The sequence below is a fragment of the Falco biarmicus genome, chromosome 1 (genome assembly GCF_023638135.1).
Source record: "Falco biarmicus isolate bFalBia1 chromosome 1, bFalBia1.pri, whole genome shotgun sequence".
Lineage (NCBI taxonomy): Eukaryota > Metazoa > Chordata > Aves > Falconiformes > Falconidae > Falco > Falco biarmicus.
In genome coordinates, this window is record NC_079288.1 from 90,691,661 (window position 1) to 90,715,729 (window position 24,069).

The 24,069-nt window shown below is 40.8% G+C and overlaps 1 protein-coding gene across 1 annotated transcript in view; it reads left to right on the plus strand.

The window, feature by feature from the left end:
- Nucleotides 1-318: 318 nt before the first annotated feature.
- GALNTL6 (polypeptide N-acetylgalactosaminyltransferase like 6) overlaps nucleotides 319-24,069 on the plus strand; it is a 485,739-nt gene continuing 461,988 nt past the window's right edge. The window contains exon 1 of the mRNA XM_056326843.1: nucleotides 319-695. Coding sequence (XP_056182818.1) covers nucleotides 567-695 — 129 coding nt within the window. The 5' untranslated portion in view covers nucleotides 319-566. The remainder of the gene's footprint in view (nucleotides 696-24,069) is intronic.

The window sequence follows — 24,069 nt, forward strand, 5'->3', positions numbered from 1 at the left end:
CCCGCCCCGGGCCCGGGCAGGCAGGGGGGCGTGAGGCGGGCGGGCGCGGCGAGCCGCGGGGGCTGTGCGCAGTGATAGCGCTCCCGCCGTGGCCGGGAGCCGGGGGAGGGGGCGCTCTCTCGGGCCAGCGCTGCTCGCTGGACTCGGCTTGTGTGTGTGTGTGTGTGTGTGTGTGTGTGTGTGTGGCTGCCTCTTTCTTTTTTTTTTCCTTTCTCCCCCCCCCCCCCCCCCCCCCCCCTTTATTGCTCCCCCTCCCGCTGCGCGTCGGGCTGTTTGCCGCTCCGTGCGCAGATGGATCCATGAGCTCCCCCGGGAGCGGCACCGCCACCGCGCAGCGCCGTGCCGGGGCGGGGGGAGCAGCCGTCAGCTTCGGCCCCGCCGCTGCCGCCGCCGCCGCTGCCGCCGCGGGGGGCGGCCCCGCCCGGGCACGGGGCGGGCGGCCGTGAGGCGGGCGAAGTTTCTCCGCGACGCCGGGCGCCTCCGAGGGAGAGCGGGGAGGGAAGGACCTGGCCCCGTGGTGCTGGGGTAGCTGCCGCCGCCGCCACCGGAGCAGCCCGGCTTTGGCCATGAAGAGGAAACAGAAGAGGTTTCTGCAAATGACGCTGCTCTTCACCGCGGCTCTGATTTTCCTGCCCGACATCGGCCTCTGGTCGCTCTACAAGGAGAAGCACCTGGTGAAGCCCGCCGAGCCGCAGGTAGGTGCGAAGCCGCCCGGGAGCGCTGTCCCGCGGCGCTCCGCCGTGCCTCGCTGCGCCGGACGGGCGCCGGGCTGCCGCCTCTCGGGGCGCGGCGCCGGGGAAGAGCGGGGCCCGGGGCCGGCGGGGGTCGGGCCGGCGGGGGCCGAGGCGCGGCGCCGGTGGAGCGTAGCGGAGCGGCGGCACCTGTGCCTGTCCCAGCGCCGCGCGGGGGGGAGAAAGTTGTGGGCGCCCAGCCGAGCGGGCCGGGCCGGGTGTCGCCGGGCAGGGCGGGGGTGGGAGCCCAGGGGATTAGGAGGCTGCGAAATGAGGAGGACGTGGGATTTTGCACGCTTCGCTGGTTCGCCCGGCGTGGTGCCGAGCGCTGGTTTTCATGAGGGGGAGCGGAGTGTTCACCGCAACTTCTGTCCGCCTGCCTGTGACGCCTCCCGAGCTGCGGGTGGCTGGCGCCCGCTGACACCGCCCGGGGCCGCCGGGGTAACCCGCCGCCTCGCTGCTCGGTTTGCTCGCCCTTGCCGTTTCAAACTCGGCAGAAGTGAGTGACAGCCTTTTCCTCTCCTGAACGTTACTAATGTGACCCGGTACAACCGCGCCGTGTGTAACTGCTTGTCAGACTGGTGTCACAACGAACTTTCAGGTATTTCCAGTTCGCAGGCTGTTCCATCACCCTTATGCCTAACAGCAGTTGACATAAGCTGTTTTTTTCTTAAGTTATTCCCCAGCTCCCTGGGTTTATGTGTGGCTCATAAATCCCGGTATGACCTGCGTTAGGCGAAGTTTAGTTTTGGGGAGTTGTTGTAATGCAGTGCTTTAAAACCCTGCCTGTAATTTACCAAGGCTTATATTTGTTCTGCTCAACGGTGCTAATGCTCCTACACTGTAATCATCAGCGTAATTTAATTGTGACATAAATATTTCATAGATCATTAGTAAGAAATCACGGGATTGTTTGATGTTTTAGCTTGTTTACCACTTGCGTAGCCTTCGTGTTAAGAGTGTATTAGACAGCATCATGCATCATTTCAGTGTGTTAGTAGTCTTAATTTCAAGGGTCATCACCCATGTATATAATGCACTTTCCACATAGTAAAGGTATTTAAGTCAGTGGCTTCAGCTGAACAATAACACATTTGATTCTTTGTTAGTACGCCTTCCCGTTGCAGAAGTCAGTCCTCCAAAGTATGGTAACTTGGGTTAATGAAATATGCTGAATGGAAGATGCCTTATCACTACAGGAGGAAGTTTGAGATTGCTTCTTAATTTGAAGCTTTATCTTTCCAAGGGTTTAAAATGCAGTAGTTGTCAGGTGCTAGATTTTAGTTGGAAGTGATTTCTGCTGAAAGAAAATTATACATGATCATAAGTGTCTGTCATTAGTTTACAAGGTGCATAATGTAGGCTTTGCAGTTTCCAATTTCCTTTGCAATTTAGGAAAGCTAAGGTATTCAATGCAAATAAAGATTTCCATGTTTGTTGCGTAGCTCTTTAAATGACACATGCCTTGACATAAGGTGAAATTTCTAATGGTCAGGACTGCATTCTTAAGTAGAGCATGACTGGATAATACTCAAAGGGAACTAACTTTTTTTTTTTTTTTAAAAAAAAAAGAATTCTGGGTAAAATGGTGGAAGAAAACCTTGGAGATCAGCAGTTAAGCATACATGAAAGGATAGAGAGACTTGTTAAGGAGACCCCAGCAAATTTTAAATCCTAAGTTTTCTGGAAGGGGTTTTTTACTAGCTTCCTCTTTTTTCTCTTTTTTCTTTTTTCTTTTTCTCCCCACTGCATATTAATTGAGCAGCAATGGTACTGTTTAATGGTAAAACAATAAAAATGAGCAATGAAGCTTTGAACCTTACAGCTGACTCTAATGTAATTTCATTATCGTGGTCAGAATTGAAGTCATGTTGGCAACATGTCATTACCCAGTGAGGATAGCAGGTTGAGGTATAGGTGAGTAATGCAGTTATGGTACTTGTGTCTTTTGATATGCATGTTATAACGCAAGATGTGTACAAGGAACAAGGGTTGAAATAAAAGTTTGGAGTTGAACTCTTTTAAATATAAAGGAAATTTTAAGAAGATGGTCAGTGTGTTTCTTTGGGACTACATTAGAAATGAGGTCATACTAGGAAGGGACTGCATTAGAAACAGTGAAATAGTATCGTAGCAGAAATATGTATTTTTCTCTCTGTTAAGTTAGTAGGAAATGCAAGAACTTAAAACACTCAACAAAGTCATTCTTTGCCCTTGAGGTGTTCAATTACTTGATACTTGGTGTGACCTGACATGAGTTTAAAGGTCAGCCCTACTGAAACTGCAGCAGACTTTTCTTATATATTCTAAAGTTGCGTTAAGTTACATAGATATGTATGTAGAGTCAGCATGTGACAGTGATGTACAGTCAGACTGCTATGGTATATCCTGACTACGGGAGAGGGGCTGAGCTGTCAATGACTTTAATCAGTTAGCTGTAGGCTGAACTGGTTTGCCACTGTGGGTAAAATGTGTATCTAGTGGTATTTTGATGCTGGCAGTAATGTTTATAAATGTGCCATGCTGTTTGAAGAACAGTTAAATTCGTGTTCTTAATCATCAGGTGCTTTTGAGGAGATGACATGGTATGATTCTGATTTTCTGACTAGTTCCGAGTTAAACTTTCCAATTCATTGCTAAAGCAGACACCCCTAAACTTCCGTGTGAATGAGGGCTCTGTCAGTCAGCCTCTCCCACCATCTCGGCTGCTTCCCACAGCACCAGAGTGAAGGAGGGATAGCAGGCTGATGGAGGAGGCATTGATATCCTGACAGCAGTAAGCAGAGAAGCCGTTCAAAAGCAGTCCACAGTACAAAAATAGGCTGTTTCTATCAGTGCTAAAACAGTGTCACCTGGGGACTTTGTCATTAGCAGTGCCTAGAAGAGAGCACTTGTGCTCTTTAGTGCTATCTAGAAATTCTAATATGACAAAATAAGTTGACTTTTTTATTCTTTAAAACAGTGCTGCAATAAGTTATGTAAGAGTATTATTGTCCGTGTGTCGTCGTCCGTCGTCCCCCCCCCCCCCCCCCGCAGTGTCTGTTTCTGAGCAGAGAAGCTCTTCTTTAGGAAAGATAAAAAGATGAGAAAATGATAATGACAACCCTGATTTCAGACAGCATTAATTAGTTTGATCACTGTACATTAATTATATAAGCATTATTAACCTCTAAAAGTTTCGTACAAACTTACTTTTTATACCTGTCATGTTTTCCTAAGGTTTTCAGTTGTGAACTCGATAGGCTTGGTCTTTATATTTTTATAATTGTTATTTACTTCTGGTTTATCATAGTATTTAAAATGGAGCTTCAAGGCTAAATGTACAGATATTAAAGTTCTGAGTTACATGGAGCAACAAACTCTCCTTAAAATACAGCTTGACCATAAAACAGTACACATGAAGCAAAAATAAATATAATTGATTTCTGGTTTAATTCTTTTTAAGTCAGTCTTCCTTGCTGTACTATGGGAATAAGGGAAACTGAATAGGGTATTTCTATTGCCTTTTTTAAAAAGCCTTGTAAATTCCTTAATAGATTATGGTGTCCTTGAATTTTGATTACAGCTTTTACAGTTAGTTTAAGGGGGTTTGGGCGGGTTATTGTTCTGGTTTGTTTTTTTGGTTTTTTTTTTGTTGGGGTTTTTTTTTTTTGTCACTGCAGTATTACGCATGTGATACAAGTAGCTGTCTGATCTTTTCTTTTGATAAAATCCGAAGGCCGAAGTGTTTGGATAGTAAGTTATACTGATAAAACTTTTAATTTCGGTTTTGTTTTGTGTGGAGGAAAAGCAGCAATGCAGTGCAGCCAGTAGGATGTAATCCTAGTCCAAACCTGGTTAACTGATGCTACTTAAGTGTAGTGCTACTTTATTTGGCTACAGTAAGGCTTTATCCTTGTATGTTTATATACTTTCAGTATATGAGAAATAACTTCATGTAAAGGAACTACATTTCTTGCAGCAGTGTTCCAGCATCCTTAAAACGGGTATTTGGTGAAAAGTGTTGTGAGATCTGTTTCTTTCTGTTTTTGTGGGATGCTGGCGTGGTTGGCTGAAGAGAGGGCAGTCTAGCCAAGTAACCCCTAATGCATTTAAACTTCATTCGGGACTTTTTCCGTTCAGTTGTCATCTCTCTGGTTCCCAGTGTCAAATCTCCTCACTTAAAGTTGAACAGCAGCACCTCTTAGCCACAGGTGCTCTGGAATACTTATTCACAGGTGCATGACTGAGATGCTTTGTGATGTGTGAAGGAGAGAGGACGGGTTTCTGGCTTTGTGTCACTCACGCTGTCGCGCAGCGGGGCGCGCTGCTTCGGCCGCCTGGTGGAGGCGGTTCTGCGGGAGGAGCTGTCCGTGGTGCTGCGCTTCACAGCGGCGTGCGCGCCGTGCCCGCAGCCGGACGGGGACAGCCGCGCCGCGTGGGCAAGCGCTGTTCCTCCGCGGGGGGAGTCACAGTCCCCCTCGTCCTGCGAATTGTGTATTGCTCTCTGGTTAGCCCCAGGTCTTTCTCTTGGGATATGTCAGGTATGGATTTAAATGAACTCCTCAGGATAAAGAGAACTTAGTTCGCACAAATCCTGGGCCCATATTGTATTGGCAAACAAAATCTGCTTTCCAAGCCTGGTGGCTGTGAAAGTACTAATTTTGGCTTCTTGCTCCAGGAAGCGGTTGCAGCCTGAAATCTGTCTTGCAAACAGTCATAAGTTTCTGAAGTCCGTGAAAGAGGTGAAAATTCAAATTTAAGCCCAAAGTGCAGTGTTTCCTACTGTTTGGTACTCGGGTTCTGAAAATCATAATTGTTTCAGGACACTTAACTGCTTACTTGTAATAGATGCCAGTGAAGTACAAAGCTTGGGTTGGTGAATTCTGTTTCTGGAGCTGCATAAAAGCTGCAGCTTGAAAGTGAAACTTTCTTCCCTTAGCCCCCCCTTAGCTGTATTTCCCTTGCTTTTCCAGTTGATTTCAACAGCTACAAAATCTTTAACTAAGTGTGGTTTGCTTAGGGCACAAACAGATACCTCCTTCCTGTGATTGCACTGTCAGGACGCTGTGACTTACTTACATATTTACTTCCACTGTCTTACTTAGTTACGTTTGCTTTCACCACAAACTCGTGAGGCAGGAGAGTTTTGTTTCTCTTTAACAGAGGAGTAGAGTGACAAACAGGCCCATATCTACAAAAGTAGCTGCTTAACTATTGCTGACATTAATTTGTATTATTTTGGGAGAGTGCATGGATGACCAATAAAAAACAGTGATAAAATGAAGCCTCACTTTCTATGCTCAGTTTCTCAGTTTCTATGCATGTGCTGTTCAGAGTAAGTCCTCATTTACCTCCCCAGAGCAGCAGCTGGCGCCAGGTGCGTTCAGTCCTCTTTTATTCTACAGCCCTGTTTGTTGCTTTGCTGGTATGTCAGCTCCAAGAGCCCCTATACATGGCATGACAAAACAGAGCTTGATGTCTTAAAATGCAGTGCATTGGCAATCTGCGTTTGCCATTTAAGTATTTAACAGTCGTACAGTTAACACTTCTGTAATTCACTACTTTATTTGAATTGTTCATGTATAATTTTATTACCCTGTATATATTGGAGCCTATTGAGGAAAATATTGTTCGAGGTCTAAAACCTTTGTTACATTTAGATACAATATAATTTTTGGCAATTAACAGTTTCTGTTGTATTCAGAATATCAGAGAGAGCCCTCCTGTGGTTAATTTAATACCTATCAGGAATGTTACTAAACAAAGTATATCTTACGGGGTAAAATGGACTGGTTTCTATACTTAGTTTGCTTTTCTTTTTACTTGGTGTTTGTAGTGCATGTCAGCTAATATTATTGTGTGTACTTATCCTTTTTTATTATTATTTTTTTTAAGCGCAGTTATTTTAGGTTAATCCAAATCAAAACACATCATCAAGAAACCTCTGTGCATGCCAACATTTGGACTTGTAGAAAGACCACTGTGATGAGGGGGACACCATGGCTTTATTGAGGCAGTGGGATGCAAGATTGCTCACTGATTAAGGGGGCATACCCCAGCTCTGTTTTGTCTCATGGGGACATGATGCCTCACTGGGACATGATGATCACTTCTTCCCTAAACTTCCCCATCTCCTTGTGCAGGGAATGTACCTCTTTGTCTGGGTGTGGGGACGTTCAGTGGGTACTGTAGTTGCATCCTGGTTGGGAGCCAGGCTGCACTGTGCCATTGCATGTGCCATTCAGCGAAGATGCAACCATGTGTGTAAGCAGATGTCTGTTTGCATATAGAAGAAGAAAGAACAATGCAGCTTTTCTTTTCTTTATTCTCTTTTTTTTCCCCTTCTACTCTCTATTCCCTCCCTTTCCCTGCCCAGACAGGTAACTTATGGTCTTTGTCTAGCAATATGCCGATGCATATACTTACACCAATTGACTTCAGCAAAACTGAGTGTATGCTAACTATTTTGATGGATCAGGGCCAGAAGCAGGCATGTTTGGTTACTTTAAATAAGGTGAAAAAAATTAACTCAGAGGTTGACAAGTTGAATACAATGCAGCTCAGGAATCCCGAGCTAAAAATGCTGTATTGGTTGTAAATGTTTCTCACTGTTCGGAGACCAAATTAGCCTGACTGAAGGAAATAGCTGTCCCAGTACTTTAATGTTTCTTTAAAATGTGAAAAGGCTTTATTAGGAGATGTCAACCTGCTGAACCAACTCCTTTCTGAGAATTCCAGTGTAAACTGTTTTTTGAGGTCAAGTTCTTTTGTGGTAAGATTTCAGACTGGTTTTGACAATTGTCAGGTTTGGAGGAGTTTCACTAGGTGATGGCCTTGGCTGGGTGATCTTTCTCAAAACATCTTCAACAGAGAAATCCTTTCCCTCTTCTATATGAAAAAAAACACTGTAGAAGAGACCTACTTGAGGTTTGTTCAAGAGGTAAAGGAGAGGAAGAAAATCTGTTGCAGGAATTTAACAGGATTTCATACTTCTCTTTCAAATTCTTCACCTCCATTCAAGATTTTCACACATCTTGACATGACTCCAAGTCTATGCAAACACATGGTAATTCACATCAGCTATTTAATTGCCAAACTAATAGCAATATATTAAGAGAACTGTAGGAATAAAACCGATGAGGTGTATATGCAGCCAGCAGAAATAGGTAGGCTACAGTATCCCACTCTTGTTCTGATTGTTTGTATTCTGCAAGGTCAGAATTGCCACTGTTCAAGGGCAATTGAATTGTTTCATAGGGACACTGTTATCTTACACTCCCATTTTAAGATCTCTTGGCAGATGTTATTGAAGGAATTTCCTGTCTCCTCTTTCTCCTGGTCAGATCCTGTGTTTTGAAGGCCTCTGCCCTAACTTTAGGAAGCAGCCACTAGCTGAAATATGAGGCTTTCATCTAGCCACGTGTGGATGTAATAGGTAAGTATAGCATCCCTCTGCCCCCTTCAGCTTCAGCTGTTGGTTGCCATCCAATGCTTGAATTTTTCAGCCAAATCTGTGGTGATGGGACATAACAGCATTTGGCAGATGCTTCACTGTGTCATCTGAAACGACCTTTACAACAGTTTAAGCCTATCTGCCAGACTTCTCCCTGACATAGCTGAAGAATATTTGCATGTCTTCTTCAGAGCCACATGAGCAGTAACCCCTGTGAGAGCTGCAGCAACAAGGACTTTGGAGATTAGTTACAGTGGCAGTGCCATGAATGTGCAGTGCCCTGAAATGTCTGTCAGGTTTGTGCCAGCTAAGAGTTACCATTTCCAGTGCAGTTTCCTACACTTTGCTAATTGTGCGTTATTTTGGTTTTGGTTTGGTTTTTTGTTTTTTTTTAATGCCAAATTTACAGTGCAAATTGGACATAGTAGACTAGAAAATCTGGCCCATACAACTTAAATGTTTAATCAATCAGTGATAAACTGTTGATTCTGTGCTTAAGATGTAATGGCAATTTAACAGTTTATTTCTGTGCTGTACAGTGGTTTATGACAGGATGCGATACTGCTAAGAGATTTAGCTAGGCAGAGTAATTACCTGAACTAGAATTTGGTCAGGACACCAGTGCTAATACAGGGTGCTTCAGAAATTGGATTGCTCACTGGAGCGTGTATGTGTAGATTTGTCAGGCTAACTTAAGGCACTCATTTGCTTAAAGAAGCGTAATTTTTCACACTTGTACTTAAAATAGAATAACAGACTAGTTTGTTTAGAAAATTTTAGCCTGTTTACTTATTGTTGCTCTCTGAAGATAGTTTGCTAGAAATTGAGTACTAGGAGAATGCAAACAAATGTTTAGGACAAGCAAGAACATTTTATAGCCAGCCTGGGACAAGTTCTGTTTGTAGATGAAGATGGGGAAGAGCAAGGGCTCCCTGTGTCTCTGTTCAGAGCCAATGTCTGGGAAATACAGGCCCTGCACATGTATTACTGCAATGTTAACAGCCTCTGTAGTGTGAGGTAAGTTTTTTATTCCCTATGCTTTTGCCTCACTGTGATTAAAATCTCCCGGTTTTGCATTAGATAAGGTAATTGTCTGTCACAGGCAGTTTGTCTTTCTGTTTTGTTATCCAGTCACTGGGCTAAAAGTTTGCCTGTAATGTGACACTTGGGTAATGCTGCTGAAGCTTTACACCGTTGTGTTGGGGAAGACAAAGTCAAATGTGTGCAGGTCTACTTGAGAGGTTTGAGGTATTCCTGCCCACAAGTTAGCTCCAATGGATACTGGCAGCTGAAGTCGCCTTTCTGCAAGATTTTTTGCCAGACCCTGGCAAAGCCTGCACAGATGCACCAGGTTAGTCAGAACTAGATAACTTGAGAAGAGACTATAAATTGTACCAAGTCTTGTGCTGAAGCCGTGTCCTTCAGTCGTTCACCAGCTCTGAATCATCTGTCTTGCATGGAATGTAGTACATGGTTTAATGCAATAGTTCACTTTTTATTTATATAAAATGGTTTATATGAGAGGCAACATACCCACTGTGGTCCTTCAGTGGGGAAGCCCTCTTATTTTCAACGTAGCACCACACCCCTGTCTCTTGCCTCTTTCTCCCCTTTTTATTTGCTTTTCTGGGAAGAAACACATTTCAGTTTCTTTAATGTTTTTGATATCTCACTTGATTGCTGGGTAAATGATTATGTTGGATTGAATCTTGAAAATTTTTAGATTGCTTTTTCTACAGAGTGATAGTTTCACATCAGCATGGGGAATGCATGAAAAAGACACATTAATGCCATCCTACATGAAATATATTGCTATTTTTCAGGCTCTGATAAATGACTACATTTTAAGTTGCATTTGATATGGATACAAAATGAATGACAGGCTTGAACGGATGTTGTTTTTCCAGAATTGCTCAACATAAACTAAAGTGGCAGTCAAATTGCTGATCAAATTTTGCAATTATAACAGCAGTATAAAAATGTAAATCCAGAACTTTTATGACATTAACGAATTCTCCAAAAAAGTTACAAAATTGTTAGACACACAACATACGTGGACATAAAAAGTACTTGAGGTGGCTGTGAAAATTAGCAGAAAACTAAAGAATGACATTAAAAAGCCTCACAGCAATATATTCCTGCAGTATATTTGACCTGTGTTTCATATCAGATTAAATCTTTTTCAGCATGAGGTCGTCCTTGACATAATTGCCAATGATGGTGAAGCAGTGGGAATTTCTCCAAGTATATGGAGACGCTCCTAAATATGGTCAGATTTTATTTTGATCAATATTACTTCTTGATCTATCTAGTAGTCTGAGAGAAGAGTGGTTTTACCTCTCTATTTTCCTTAAAATAATCAATTCAAGAGATAAAAGTCCAATGAACATGCAGGCAGAGCACGTATATTAGCCTATGCTTTGCTAACATGAAAGTGAAATTGTGCTCACCTCCAACAGCTGCCTATACTAATGGAATTTAAGAAGAAAATTGAAAGCTGCCATCTTCAGCACTGCAAATAGGCATGCTGTCTGTGCAGGAAGGGCTGCAGAGGAGGGCAGGAAACTTCTGCAGCTCCATCAGAGAAAACAGAAAAGCTGCAGAGGGGTGGGAAATAAGTCTGACTGGAGCACAATCCACTCCCTTATGTGATCTTTCTCCATCTTCCTTGTCTCCTTGCTTCATGAGGAGAGGATGCACCAAGAGCAATAAAGATGCTGAGACATTGTTTAAACCATCCATAGACAAAGCGTGAAGAGAAACTGCTTGACAGAGGGTTGTTATTAACATGAGAATTACTTTTTATAAAACTGAAGTGGTATCTCAGCAAATTAGTACTCTGAAATTCCGAGCTGCAGTTCAAGTGCTGACATCACACAGAGTAATAGTGCAGTCACTAAAGAGAAACGTGTTTTCATTGAAGTAACTTCAGTGTGAACAAGGGAGAGAAATTTTTCTCAAATGCACAAGACATACAACAGATGTCTCCTTCAGAAGCAATGAAGAAAAATTGTATTTTATATTGGGAGAAGGGAAATGGAGATGGCATCATGCTAAGCAGCAACCTGCTTCTGCATCTGGAATGGATGTGCGTGGCAAATGAACATAGGAGATCAAGCCCAGGACACACGTATTTACTGCCTGTGCGCATTGTAACCCCTTCAGACAGAGGTCTAGGAAAAAATTGTCTTTTTCTTGTGTTGCAGTAACACTTCTTTGTGATTTATGAGAGCAAAATGTTACTGAGTTAAGTTTAAAACTAAAATTCAATGAATTAAGACTCTTCAATGCATTTTAAAGAAATTATTAGTAGGATAGATTATTCAGAAATGGTTATTAATGTGGGCTTTGAGTTTTTCCTTTTATTTATAAATATATGTGTATACACACACGCACACCCCTACACACGTTTATGCTTGTTTATGGGCAGGAGGAGGTAAGGAGACCGTATTTGCTTTCTACAGGGAGAGGGAGTTTATTTTTCTTAATGTAGCGTGCCCTAACAATCTTATGAGGAATGGAATGATTTTGTGAAAGACACCATGTGAATACATGGGAAAGCCTATGTTTGTGAGTATAAATTCAGTACAATCTACAGTGGTTTTGGCATTTTCCAGGCATGCTGCTTTTTTTTTTTTTTTTTTAATAAATATGGGGTTTTGGTTTGCTTCTGTCTCTTCTCCCTCTTTATGCACAGATTGTATGTGGGCTGGCTATATGTTTGGTTTTTGAGCAGTGATAACTTTAGACGATCTACTGAACTTTTTCTTTCTCTCTACCTAAGTCTTGAAATATGTAGGAAATAAAGATGTTGGCTTATTTTGTTTAAGCCCTTGATTCTTTCCAATCTTTCCTGTTAGTTGCTTCTACTCTTCAGACAATAAACTCTCGTATAGATTTCTTTAGGAGACCATACACAAGTTTTTTCAATAAATACTTTCCCCAGGCCACCGTCTTTACAATATACTTTGCTAACCTGCTTTCCTCCAGACTTTTGGGATCTAAAATAATCAGACAATTGACCTTCTCTTCCATTTAGTAACCTTTTTCATCTTGCAGATTAACCTCCAATTTACTGATCTGGTTGTTAAAGAGACCAGCTACTCTCTTTTAATGATAACAGAGAGTGAGAAGCTGCCAGAGTGTAAGGATGGAAATGACAGGAGAAAACATGAAAGAAAGGAAAATGTACAGCCAGAAGAATAGTAAGGAAAATACATCTCATCAAATGTATTTCTGGAACTTCTAAGTCATGTTGCTATCATGTTTCCTATGCTTTCTCTTTCATGTTGCTTTAATCTGCATCTCTGGCACATCTTGTTATCATATCATTATTTTTTAAATACATCCTACCTGCAACCTTGCTTCACTATTCTAATTTATTATAGCATATTAGTAAAGCTGCTTTGGAATACCCTGGATTAATGATGCATTTAAACTCTTCTAAAATGACCCTGGGCTAGGTCAATTATTGAAGTAGTGCCAGTGAGGAATATTTTATTTTGACTTCAGTAAGCTCTTAGTTTTATGTTAACCGCATCGTACAAACATGACCTGTGGGCTTTTAATGTTTTAGTGAATTGAAAATGTGTGAATAAAGCATGCTTCATGTTTTTATATAGCAAACCAAGGCTTCTTCTTGAGAGGAGACTCTATAATCTTGTTTTCTTCTGTAGTGCATGCAGTCATCTTTTTGCACTAGTGTTCTGAGAAACTAGGCTGCCCTTTTTGATATAAAGGGGAAACTTAGTGAGGTGCAGGTGCTGCTTATGGCATGCCTAGGAATCAATGCACTTGCCCCTTCTGTATCCCCCTGGTTTAACAGATCCATGCTACTAGACCAGTACTTGGACAAAATAGTCCCTCTCTTCCTTTGCGGCCCAAAGACTGGAAGGACTGAGTAGTTCAGGATGTTTTGGTGTGGGAACTATACCTTGGTGATTCCGTTTGAGCTCCTACGAAACCCAAGGGAAGATTCTCAGTGGGGCTGCCTTACTTTTCTTCCTGAAGCTTTGTGATGTTTTTGATGTCCGTAGCCAGAGACAGGACTTGCAGAAGATATCCAAAGAACAGCAGTGCATGTGGAGAGGAGAGCCTGGGTTCCCCTGTGGCACTGTGGAGGCAGACAGCTTTGACACCTGGTAATATGCTGATACAGGGCTTGGGGTGACCTCCCTGAATCACATCTGTCATGTCTGGGCAGAGTGTGTTGTCAAGCAGTGTTTAAGTGGAAGTGATGTAGCTGTTAAGGTGGCCTACGAGGTACACCAGGATGAAAATAGTAAGAAGGAAGTGCGTTTTATGCCCAGCTTTGGTTCACGAGTGGGAAATTACTATTATTTGTGATGCAGGGTTGGGGAATTCTGTAATACAGATTGTTTCCCAAGCCTTTATTTGTAAAAGCAGTGTATTTAATTTTTTCATGTAAAATTCACATCCTTAATTATTGTGCAGGTAGCTTTATTTTTCTTTTCCATTTTTGAAGTGGGAAGTGTTACTTACTGTGTTCCGCTTTAGAACTGCGCTGGAATAAAGGCTTATTGCATATTTTTCAAAATGCAGGAATGTGTTTTTTCACACCCCAAATATGTCTCTGTGTTTTAATCTAGTCTGCTTTTCTGTGCAAAGCTGTACTGTAGTTTCTCCACTAGACTCTAAAGCAGGGGTCCTCAAACTTTTTAACCGGGGGGCCGGCGCGCGGATGCAGTGGCAGGCAGTCATCTGCGGCTGCTTGGTTTCCCCCCGCAACCCCCCGTTTCTGTAAATACCGGGGGCCGGATTGAGGACCCTGGGGGGCCATATCCAGCCCGTGGGCCATAGTTTGAGGACCCCTGCTCTAACATTATGGGCAGCTTATGCTGCAAATTTAAACAACAAAAATCAGCTCAGTGACAAAATTTATTAATGCAGTCTCATCTCAGTAAGACTGGCATTGCCCACCCTTCAATGGCCTTTGACTTCGCAGGTCTGGCAGTGCTTTGGAAGCTTGAGTAACTCAAGTTTCACCAGTACCTTTAGGTTTGATTGTACAATTTGTTAAATTAGTCTTCTGGAAGAGGAGCTGAAAACTGGTTCCAGTCATGGCCCAAAAGTGCACCTACACAGAGCTTGTAGAAATTTGCTGAAAGTAAACAGAACATGCACCTCCGCAGAAGAATGTTTTCAACTAATTTAGAGGTCTTTTAACTGTCTAAGAGGGATGAAAACAGTGTTGAAAATTAAGATTCCTACCTTATATAGGAGAACAGGGATTTGGTAGTTACTGAGATGCTCAAGAGATCGACAGAGATCTTGAACAGCAAACCACTTAAGAGGAGAAACAAAATGTGCAACAGGACTAGAAAGATTCACTCCAATTGCTTCAGAAGAATCATGGGAAGGAAAATAAAAACGCTTTTATGTTTTGGGGTTGTTACTAGTACCTCCAAGATGTTTGAAAACTAAGATAGTCCATGCCAAGGAAACAGGGGCATAAACAAATGATCTGTGGGATCAATAACCAGTGTTTGGAAGATTCATTATATTGGGCAGAGTTTATATAATGGAACAGAGAGAAAATAAAAAATGGGAAGTTTGGGGTAGGATACAGGCAAGGTTTTACTGCTGTAGCTAAAGATCTCTTCACATAATCTTCTGTCTTTCTTTGTCTAGCCCTCTGAAGTAAAATGTGGATAAATATAAAATAATGTATACAGGGAAGTAAATAATCCTAGTTTTACATATATAGCAATAACTTTTGACATAGTAATTGCTACTCAGGAAAGAGCTCTTGATGCTTGTATTAGTTTTATGAAAATGTTAACTTTCAAAGAGGGTAACATTGTTATGACTACTGTGTAAATTCATTGGGTACTCTCAAATACTGTATGCAATTCTTGTGCAGTCGTAATCATCACAGATGGGGTGGAAAAGTTACCTATCAAAGATGACTGAATTAAGTAAAGGCTTCATTGCTGAGTGACTGGTAAGAGACTGAGAATGCAATAGATGTATCTGAGAAGAGAGTAACACTGAAAAGATTTGAAAGAATAATTTTATTCACTTTGTCTTTCAATAGAAATAATAGCATCAAACTAAATACTGTACCAGGTTCAAAACAAGTGGCAGATACAGGTTTTTGTACGATAGGTTATTAAGCTGGGGAGCTTTCTGAACCAGGGATTGTGGATATTGAAAGCTTACATGGCTTCAAGGAACAATTGGATACATTCATGGAAGAAAAATCCATTAGGACTAAAGACAGCACCTCTGGCTTGCAGTGTCCCTGAACCACCAGTTGCTGGAGGCTGGAACGGTATTGTAGGGAAGTGAAGTTGGTTTTGCCGTGTATTTATATCTTTCTTTAGGATTTGTTGTTGATTGCTGCCAGAAATAGATAGTTGGCTAGATGGACCTTTTTGTATGACTTCAGTCATTCTTAAACTAATAATGTGTAGGTTAAAGTCATCCATAATAGCTGCTGATAGGAAATCGAGTTGTGGAACAGGAGATTTTGAATGAGTTATGCAATGCTGGAGAGTGTTGTGGTAAGCCAGAAAGAGTAATAAATGCCAGATAGGTTCAGTGTTGCAGCTCCACAATGAATTTGAGGTGTGGCACACCCAGAAAGCACACACCTTAGGCTAACTGTAACAATATGCATTTTCCTATTATAAATGCGTGTGTCTTTGTGCGTGTGTTAATAATTGAAGGAGACTGAAGACACAATTCCACAATTCTAAACGTTGATACTTATCGGGGCATTGATCTCCATCATCTCCATCCTCTGTTCTAGCAATAGGATCCCAGAGTCTTCCGATCATCCTCCTGTACTCGGCACTGGTGAGGCCATGCCTTGAATCCTGTGTTCAGTTTTGGGCCCCTTGCTACAAGAAAGACATTGAGGTGCTGGAGCGTGTCCAGAGAAGGGCAGCGAAGCTGAACTTGGAGCACAAGTCTTAATGAGGAGCAGCTGAGAGAACTGGGGTTGCTTAACCGGGGTTGAGGAGGAGGCTCAGGGGCCTTGCACTTGGTATTGTTGACCTTTGTGATGTTCACACAGGCCCACCTCTCAAGCCTGTCAAGGTCCCTCTGCCATCCCTTCCCTTCCAGCGTGTCAACCACACCACATCTTCGTGTTGTCGACAGACTTGCTGGGGGTGCACTCAACCCCAGTGTCCATGTCACTAACAGATGTTGAACAGCACTGGTTGCAGTACCGACCCCTGACGAATGCCACTTGTCACTGATCTCTGCTTGGACATCAAGCTGTTGGCTGTAAATCTTCAATGCGACCATCCGGCCAGTTCCTTATCCACTGAGGCTTCTGTCCATCAAATCCATGTCTCTCCAATTTAGAGATAAGCATGTCACATGTGTAGTGTCAAATGCTTTGCACAAATCCAGGTCTTCTGGATCTTTCCTTACTTACTTGCTAAAACTTGCTCCTGCACTGCACTTTTATTTATGGTGTAGAATTTTGTTTTCTCTCCTTCTTTAAATACATGTCTGCTATATAGTCCTAGCTTGCAGTGTGGTACTGTCAGCCATACTGTTGACCAGGTGTCAGGGCTTGAATTTTAGAATTATACAAGTTCTTGCAGAGTATTTTGTAACAAAACAACAGGATATTAAAAAAATAGACTTCATTGCCGTCATCCTCATTACTGAGTAAAGCCCCTGTTGCCTTCAATGGGAACTGAGTTTTGTAATCAGTGCTGTCAGTCACCATCTGGACTGACTTTCTCTTTCATATCTGAATCTTACCATAGAGTCCTTCCTTTCTGGGATGCCATCTGTCAGGCAGTTTCTTTTGACTTGTTTCCAGCATCAACCTTTGTACTTTCTTTCATGTCCTCTTTTGTGCTCCAAGCAACCTCTTAAATCTTCATTCTCCCCGCTGTTTTCAAAATACATTTTGAACACTGGTGTACAAAATGAAGTACCCTAGCAATAATAGCTATTACGAAACCCTAGGCAACATCACAGTCATCTGAAGAAAATCTGTCAGGAGGCCAAGGCTTGGAAGGCCTTGACCCCAAACCCTTTTCCAGTTCCTACAAGTATAATTCAAAGCAGTGGCTGAGGGAGAAGTTTGAACCTCTGATTACTTTGAGGTTTTGCTGCGAATAAAATATATCAGTTAGTACAGCAGTTAACCTAACAGTAGCTTATTAAAGTATCACAGCACTTAGAGTTTTAAAAATAAGATCAAGTAGCCTTAATCTAACTTCATAACTTTTTTTGAAAGGCTTTTGCTCTGTAAAGTCGTATTTATGAATACTTAAAAAAAATCTGGTTTTGAGCTGATGGTAACAGTCCTGCACACAGTTTTTTCACCCTGACATAGTTAATATTAAATGCCAACAATTTATGTGGCACTTTATAAGGAAATAGAATGACAAATGTCAACCCAAACCCTTGCAGTTTGAAAGAGAAAACAAAACATAACAATGTGTTAGAAATAATAAATACGTAACTTAGAAAAAAAATTTGGGGAAAAGTAAATCCGAGATAAGTTTAAAAACAGATGCATCTTAATGAAATAGAATAGTAGTTAGCATGTGGTTTAATTACCAAGTTTTAAGTGTAATTCAGGCCTGATTCTCACGAACTCATGCATGAAAGAGATTTGTATGTATCTGAACAGCAGCCTTTCTTCCAAGTGGTGTCAGGGATGTGATTTTTCCAAACAAAATTTGAGTGAACTCTTCTTGGTTTATGAATTTGATTTGAACTATAATAAGGATGATTTAGAGTTTCAAAGAGATAGAAAAAGCAGTAATTTTTTATAGCAGTAGGCTTTTTTAGTGTATATATTAAAAAAACCAAAAAAACAACCCAGACTCTCTCACATTGTGACTAGATAGCCTACAGGTAGAAACAAACCAATTACTGTGTTCATATTGTATTCATTCTTGAAGGAAAATATTATCTAGTATGAAAAGCCGTGCTTCTTTCAAAGGTTAGAAAATGTGGCAACAGACAACTGTGTAACAGAAAATTGAAATATAGATTTTACAGGATCAAGACTTGCCAACACCTTACCATGCTATATTTGTTCATGGTTATTTTGCATAAAAAATAATACTAGAAGACTCTGTTGGAAAAGTATAGCTACATTGCAGAATGATTGAAAACTGACACGCAATATCTGTAGATACTTCTGTATATTTAAATGTATTGAAATGAGAATAAGCAATATTATTCCTGAGAAGCTAAATTGGCATAAGGCACGTTCCCTTTTCCAAATAGCAAATCAATTTCTTGCTGGGAGGTGGTGTGAATGACCAAGTACTAGCCTGTCTCTGGGTGACTGAGGCTCCATTCATGACTCTTCAGTTCCTCTGTTGCAGTGTCTATCTTATCACTTGTCTCTCTGTGATTAGCTTCCCTTATTTTTAAGATGTGGCCAGGAAAACTTCCTCTGGAAAGCAGTTTTCAATTGCAGTTGAAGAGAGTGACATGTAAGAACCAGATGACTAATAATTACGGTGTGACTGATACTACTGCTCAGCTTTACCTTACAGTGATTTCTTGAAAGCTTTTTGCTTTCTGGTAGATGTTGCAGAGATCTGGCAACTTCTGTGCTTTTTTCTTAGGATAAGATAGTTGTGGTTATCTTACACCTCCAACTGTATGGTGTTATTCTTGTACTGTTCCTCCTTGAGAGGAAAATGAAAAAAAAATGTCTGGCAGAAAGAGGGTTTTTTTTCCACCCAGGTTAGTGACACAAGTATGGTTCAGTCTTACATTAAATCCCCAGGGTTACCCAAGCAGTCAGTGAGAAATATATCAGTTATGGAAAACTGCTCATCTCCCTCTTCCTTCTGAGTAGCCAAATAGACATGAAAAAAAGTATCATTTGAACTTTGCCACCAAATTTAGTTGTGTCTTTCTGTGGAACAGTAATAGGTGGGAGCAGGGATGAGGAATCTGGCTGAGTATATTAGCTTTCAGCAGCTCTGATAGTTTACCAGACATATTTTTCAATGCAAAGCTATGGCAGCTCCTAATTTGACTTTTTGTCTGTCTTGGATTTTTTCTGATTCAGTTCAAGCACGGTTATCTGAAATGGGGTAAAAAATTTAAAGTCTGAGGGATGACCACTGTCCTGTTGTTACCTGACTGCTTCCCTCTTCCCAGTCATATTCCATAGGGTGGTGCCAGCCCTCACTCCAGTGGCCAGTGAGCTTGTGATGTCATAATCTATATAGAAAGGTCACGTATATGATTAGGTTTTCTTTGCAGGCAGTGAATGTTACAGTGTTAAGATGCTGCTTGGAACCATAATAGAGCAATGCACAGGAGGTTTTCACATGCACTAGAAAAATTTGTTGTTGCTACAGGCTTTGTTGGATGTTTCTGCTTTGAGTGATCTCTTCAAGTGTATTTGTCAGAATGGGGGCTTTCACTTTGCTTATTTGTGGACACAATTCCATCATTTTATCACATTTTTCAGTATTTTTTTTTTTTTTTTAGACGAAGCCCTGAGCTGTTATAAGCCACGAGTCAGTCTTGTTCCTGCAAAAGTAGCTCATTTCAAATGCCTTCTGTGGTACGGTAACCAAATATATACACAGTCATCTGGGAATTGCAAAAAGACAAGGCATTTAATAGTGAGGGATCATATCTAGAGCAAAAGGATTTTACAATTAGGAAAGATGCTTTAGTGGGTCTGATGTACTTCTGTTTCTTACTTAAGTCCTTAGATGGTACTCGGTCTGACTGAGCTTTTTCAGATAGTTCAGCAACATGCCTGCGTTTTAGAAGTCCTCTGAGGCAATGGTTTCCCCAGGAAAGTTCCCCACCCTTTATAAAAGTCACTTTAAAAATTTGGTCATTACTAAGAACTAAGTAAAAATTACTGCTACTTAATTTTACTATGTACACTTTTATTTTTTAATGAACATTGGTTATCTTTTGTTTGTAATTATTAGTTTTTGTTGTAGCTATTTGCCTTTTTCACTTTATTTACAATGAATAGTCACAGTATGTTTACAAAATACGAACTTCTGTGTTGGATAGCTGTTTTTATATCAGTTTCATCAGCCTCTCTCCAGCTCTGGCTAGTAAGAGGTGTTAGAGAAGATTTATATTTCCCCCCCCCGCCCCCCCTAGTTCCTGTGATGGATGGTTATGGAATAACGTGCCCACAGGGAAAATTATTTCTTCCTAATCCTTGTCAGTTAGTGGTTGGCTCATGTCCTGTAGCCTGAAGACTTATATCCCGTATACTTTAAAGCTAAGTTCATATAGTACTTCATTTTAGCTGACTTCAAATTTTGTTCATTACTGACTCCCAGCTTGGGAATATTATTATTCCTTATTGTTCTGCACTTTGGCAAAATCAGTCAAGAGGACATCATTCTAACAGAAAGCTGTGACCGATTGCTTTAAAAATAAATGATACTTGCACTGACACAAGAGAGAAAAAAGGTTCATTAAAACTCATGTTGGAGAACTCTCATCACTCTTTTTCCATTGCATTTGACATTGCCTGAAAGACTGTTATATATTATGTTTATTTTTAGAGACTATTGTTCTCTTTAAACTTGCTCTGCAACTTGAGGAAAGCAATAATGCTTTCAAACAGAACTTAAATTCACAGGAGCCAAGACATTGCATCTTTCTGTTATAGTAAGGGGCTATCTCATGAAAAATCTTTTTAAAAATCAGTTTGGCTTTGGCAGGGAAGAAAAAAATCCTGCAGAACATAAAATGAATCGCAGGCTGCTTTAAGGCATACGGATTGAAAACCTGTACACCTTTTATCAATAATGTAATGACGTTACAAGTGAGACCTTCAGCACCTCATGCTCATTTTAATAATTTATTTTGAAGTTCTGAAAAAAAAAAAGTAGTTTCACTTAGTTTGCTTTTTCCCCCCAGGTTGACCTATTCTGCTACTCAATGTCCTGCTGATGTACACAGCTCATATGAAACTAATGTGTAATCGTACAGCTGGAAAGCCAAAATAAGCCTTTTGGAGTTAAATAGAGTAAATAGATTGGAAAATGTTTCAATTCTTTTTTTTAAGGTACGTAATAGAAAACTGTAAGAAAATGACAAATTACTTTTAGCATAGACCAAAGCTAAAATACAACTGGTTTCAATTAAAGACTATTTAAATACACAGGAAAAAGTATATGGCTTAACCAGACAAATTGTGAAACAGCAAATTTACTACATTTTTGAAATGGATAAACAGATTCAGGGAAAGCCACACTTGCCTTGTAAAACTGCACGCATAATTGCTAAGAAAAGGAAATGTGTTGCAAAGTGATGCTTTTAATGGAAAAAGTAGTGGGTCTGTCCTGGCTTTTCCCCCATCCCCCTCTTCTGATTTTATTAAACCATCAGAGTTTCTTCAGGCATGTCAGGTCTCTGATTTCCTTGAAATTGTCTGTCTAGATAGGTTTTTTTTCTCCATATCTTTCTGTCTTTCCTTAATTTATTCTGCATGCAAGGATACACTAATTACAGTAATACCACCCTTGTTAATGCCCCTGGAATAATGTAGAGAGCACATGGGCTTCTCTGTAGAAGAGTTAGTAGAAGCAACATGTCAAGAAGATGTGATTTTACTTATGCGCTTTTTTTTTTAATGCCTTCAAAATCTCAGCAGATAATTTGGTACACTGAACAGAGTATTCCTGTTATTTCTCATTGATTTTCTGGTCTAGGACTTGTCTTGAGACTTCATGATACAAAAGTCAGCTTAGAAACTTGCTTATGGGTTTTAACCACCTTGGAGCCCTAGGGTAGTGTCTCAGCTCTGGTAAAGTCATAGAAATCCACCTTTGGAATTTGTGAGTTTGTGCTTTGACTTGATCAGCTTAAGGCTAGGTGTGAAAAGAGGTCTGGGTGTTAGAAGTGCTGAGCTTTTCAACATTTAAGACTTAGGACAACTGCAAAGTGATCCAGAAGCCTGTTTGACCTTGAGGATTCAGTGCCTTGATCATATGCTTATTTGTGACATTTTTAACTGAAGGACAGGGGGAATGGGATGCATACAAGTAGCTGCAGAAAAATGCTGCTCAAAATGTGATTCCTTCAATACATCCTTCTTAAGAAACCAGGCTGAGGGGAGATGTAGACAGCTTTCACCGATAGTGACCCTGAAGCCATATTTTAACATCCTTTCTATGAAGGAGATGCAGTGGTGGTATTTTTTTCCTCAGCATTTTTCTTTCAGACACTAACACAGCGATGAGAGCATGTGTAGACTCAGGTTCAATTCCCTTCTTTGCTGAAGGGAGCTAAGGTTCAGTTTTTATCTTTCTAGAGAAAGAACCTACCAATTTTCAGGCAGTTTTAAGACAAGAATGCTCTTCTTGCTCCCTGCTGAAGCTACAACTGAAAAGAATTAATTCAACACTTGTTGGTTACTGTCTAGGGAAATGATGTTATTTCAGGGTCTGTCTCTCAAGTGGCTTAACTTTTGTGTATGCTCAGTGTCCACAGTACCTAACTGGCTGAAGAAATAGGGGGTACTGGGCAACTTCCATGCTGTGCATAGATAAAAGGTTTAATGCAACTGGGTTAACTGCTGGGTAGTCAAGAGGCAGGTGTGTTTCTGAACTAAGGGAGCCTGCAGGTGAGGTCAGCCCACTTAACGTGACTTCTGGAAATACATTATCAAATCTCTTTGCTTAGTTTGACAACAACAACAAAAAGCTTCCTTACTGGTTTTCTTGAAATATCAACAAAGCCTGTCTTGAAACATCCTCACTGTGTTCTACTGGGACATCTCGTTGTGTCACAGTTCCTGCTTCATTATCTTTCTGCAGTGTATTTTGTTAGATTTTAATTTTTTTTAGGCTAATCCATTAACAAAATGGGCTTGTCAAATCTCTTCGTCATGGTTTAGAAAGGGAATAAATTTAGTAATTGTGAAGTTATTTAAAGATTAGTCAGTCTCTGTGATAGTCTACTATGTTTTGCCAGCAGAGTAGCATCGTTAGCCAAATTTAGGGTCTTAGTTTCATCTGTATAATCCCCACTGGTGTTAACAGAAGCACACAGCTGTACCTAAGAATAACTTGAGCCTGAATACATAAACCCAGAAGTCATCTGCAAAGAACTCTAATGGCAATGCTTTTTTCATCATTAAAGAGTGTGTAAATTTTAAACAGTTGTGGGGGTTTTGGTTGATTTAAAGATTTGGCAGCTGAGATGGAAAACTTGCAGTGCTGTGCATTTTTTTCTGGTGACACAATAACTGACAGAACTCATGTGCTGTGCTGATAAGATTTCTTGGGGGTAATTAACTTGGGGTTTTAGACTTTTTTGGCATATATATATATATGTGTGTATATATATATATCTGTCACTAATGTTGAAGCCTGGAAACTGGAACAATATGGTTTATTATGATAGAAATATCTGAAATGTTTACAATAAACAGGGAACAGCTGAGTTCTGATGTTCTTAGACAACTTTGTATCAATGTAGTACTTCTATTTTTCTTATAGACAGGCATTTTAAAGGTACAAAGAAAAATTATTCCCTAAAACCAATAGGTACCCATGTTAAAGGAAGACAAGCTGAACTATTTGTATGTCTAGAGTTGTTCTATGAAAATGAAAGATGTTTTTAGGACTGGAAGAATTCTTTAAACCTCAGATGTCTGTATTTTATATGTGTAAAACCCCCTAAAAAGGGAAAGGGCATAATAGCATAGGGCACTCAAGAGTATCTAGCACTATAACACAACTATTTTCAACGGTACCAGGAAATAACACTGCTTCTCAAAGATGAGATATTGTCTGAACTATGTAGAATCTTCTTGTTTATGTGGGTTTGCTTCCCTTGAAACTGCTGCAAGGTCCTGTCACTGGACCTTGATGACCTCCTAAGGCCTAAGTAAGCAACTTGAATCCCATGGATATCAATGTGAGGTCATGGAGGGAGAAAAATTAG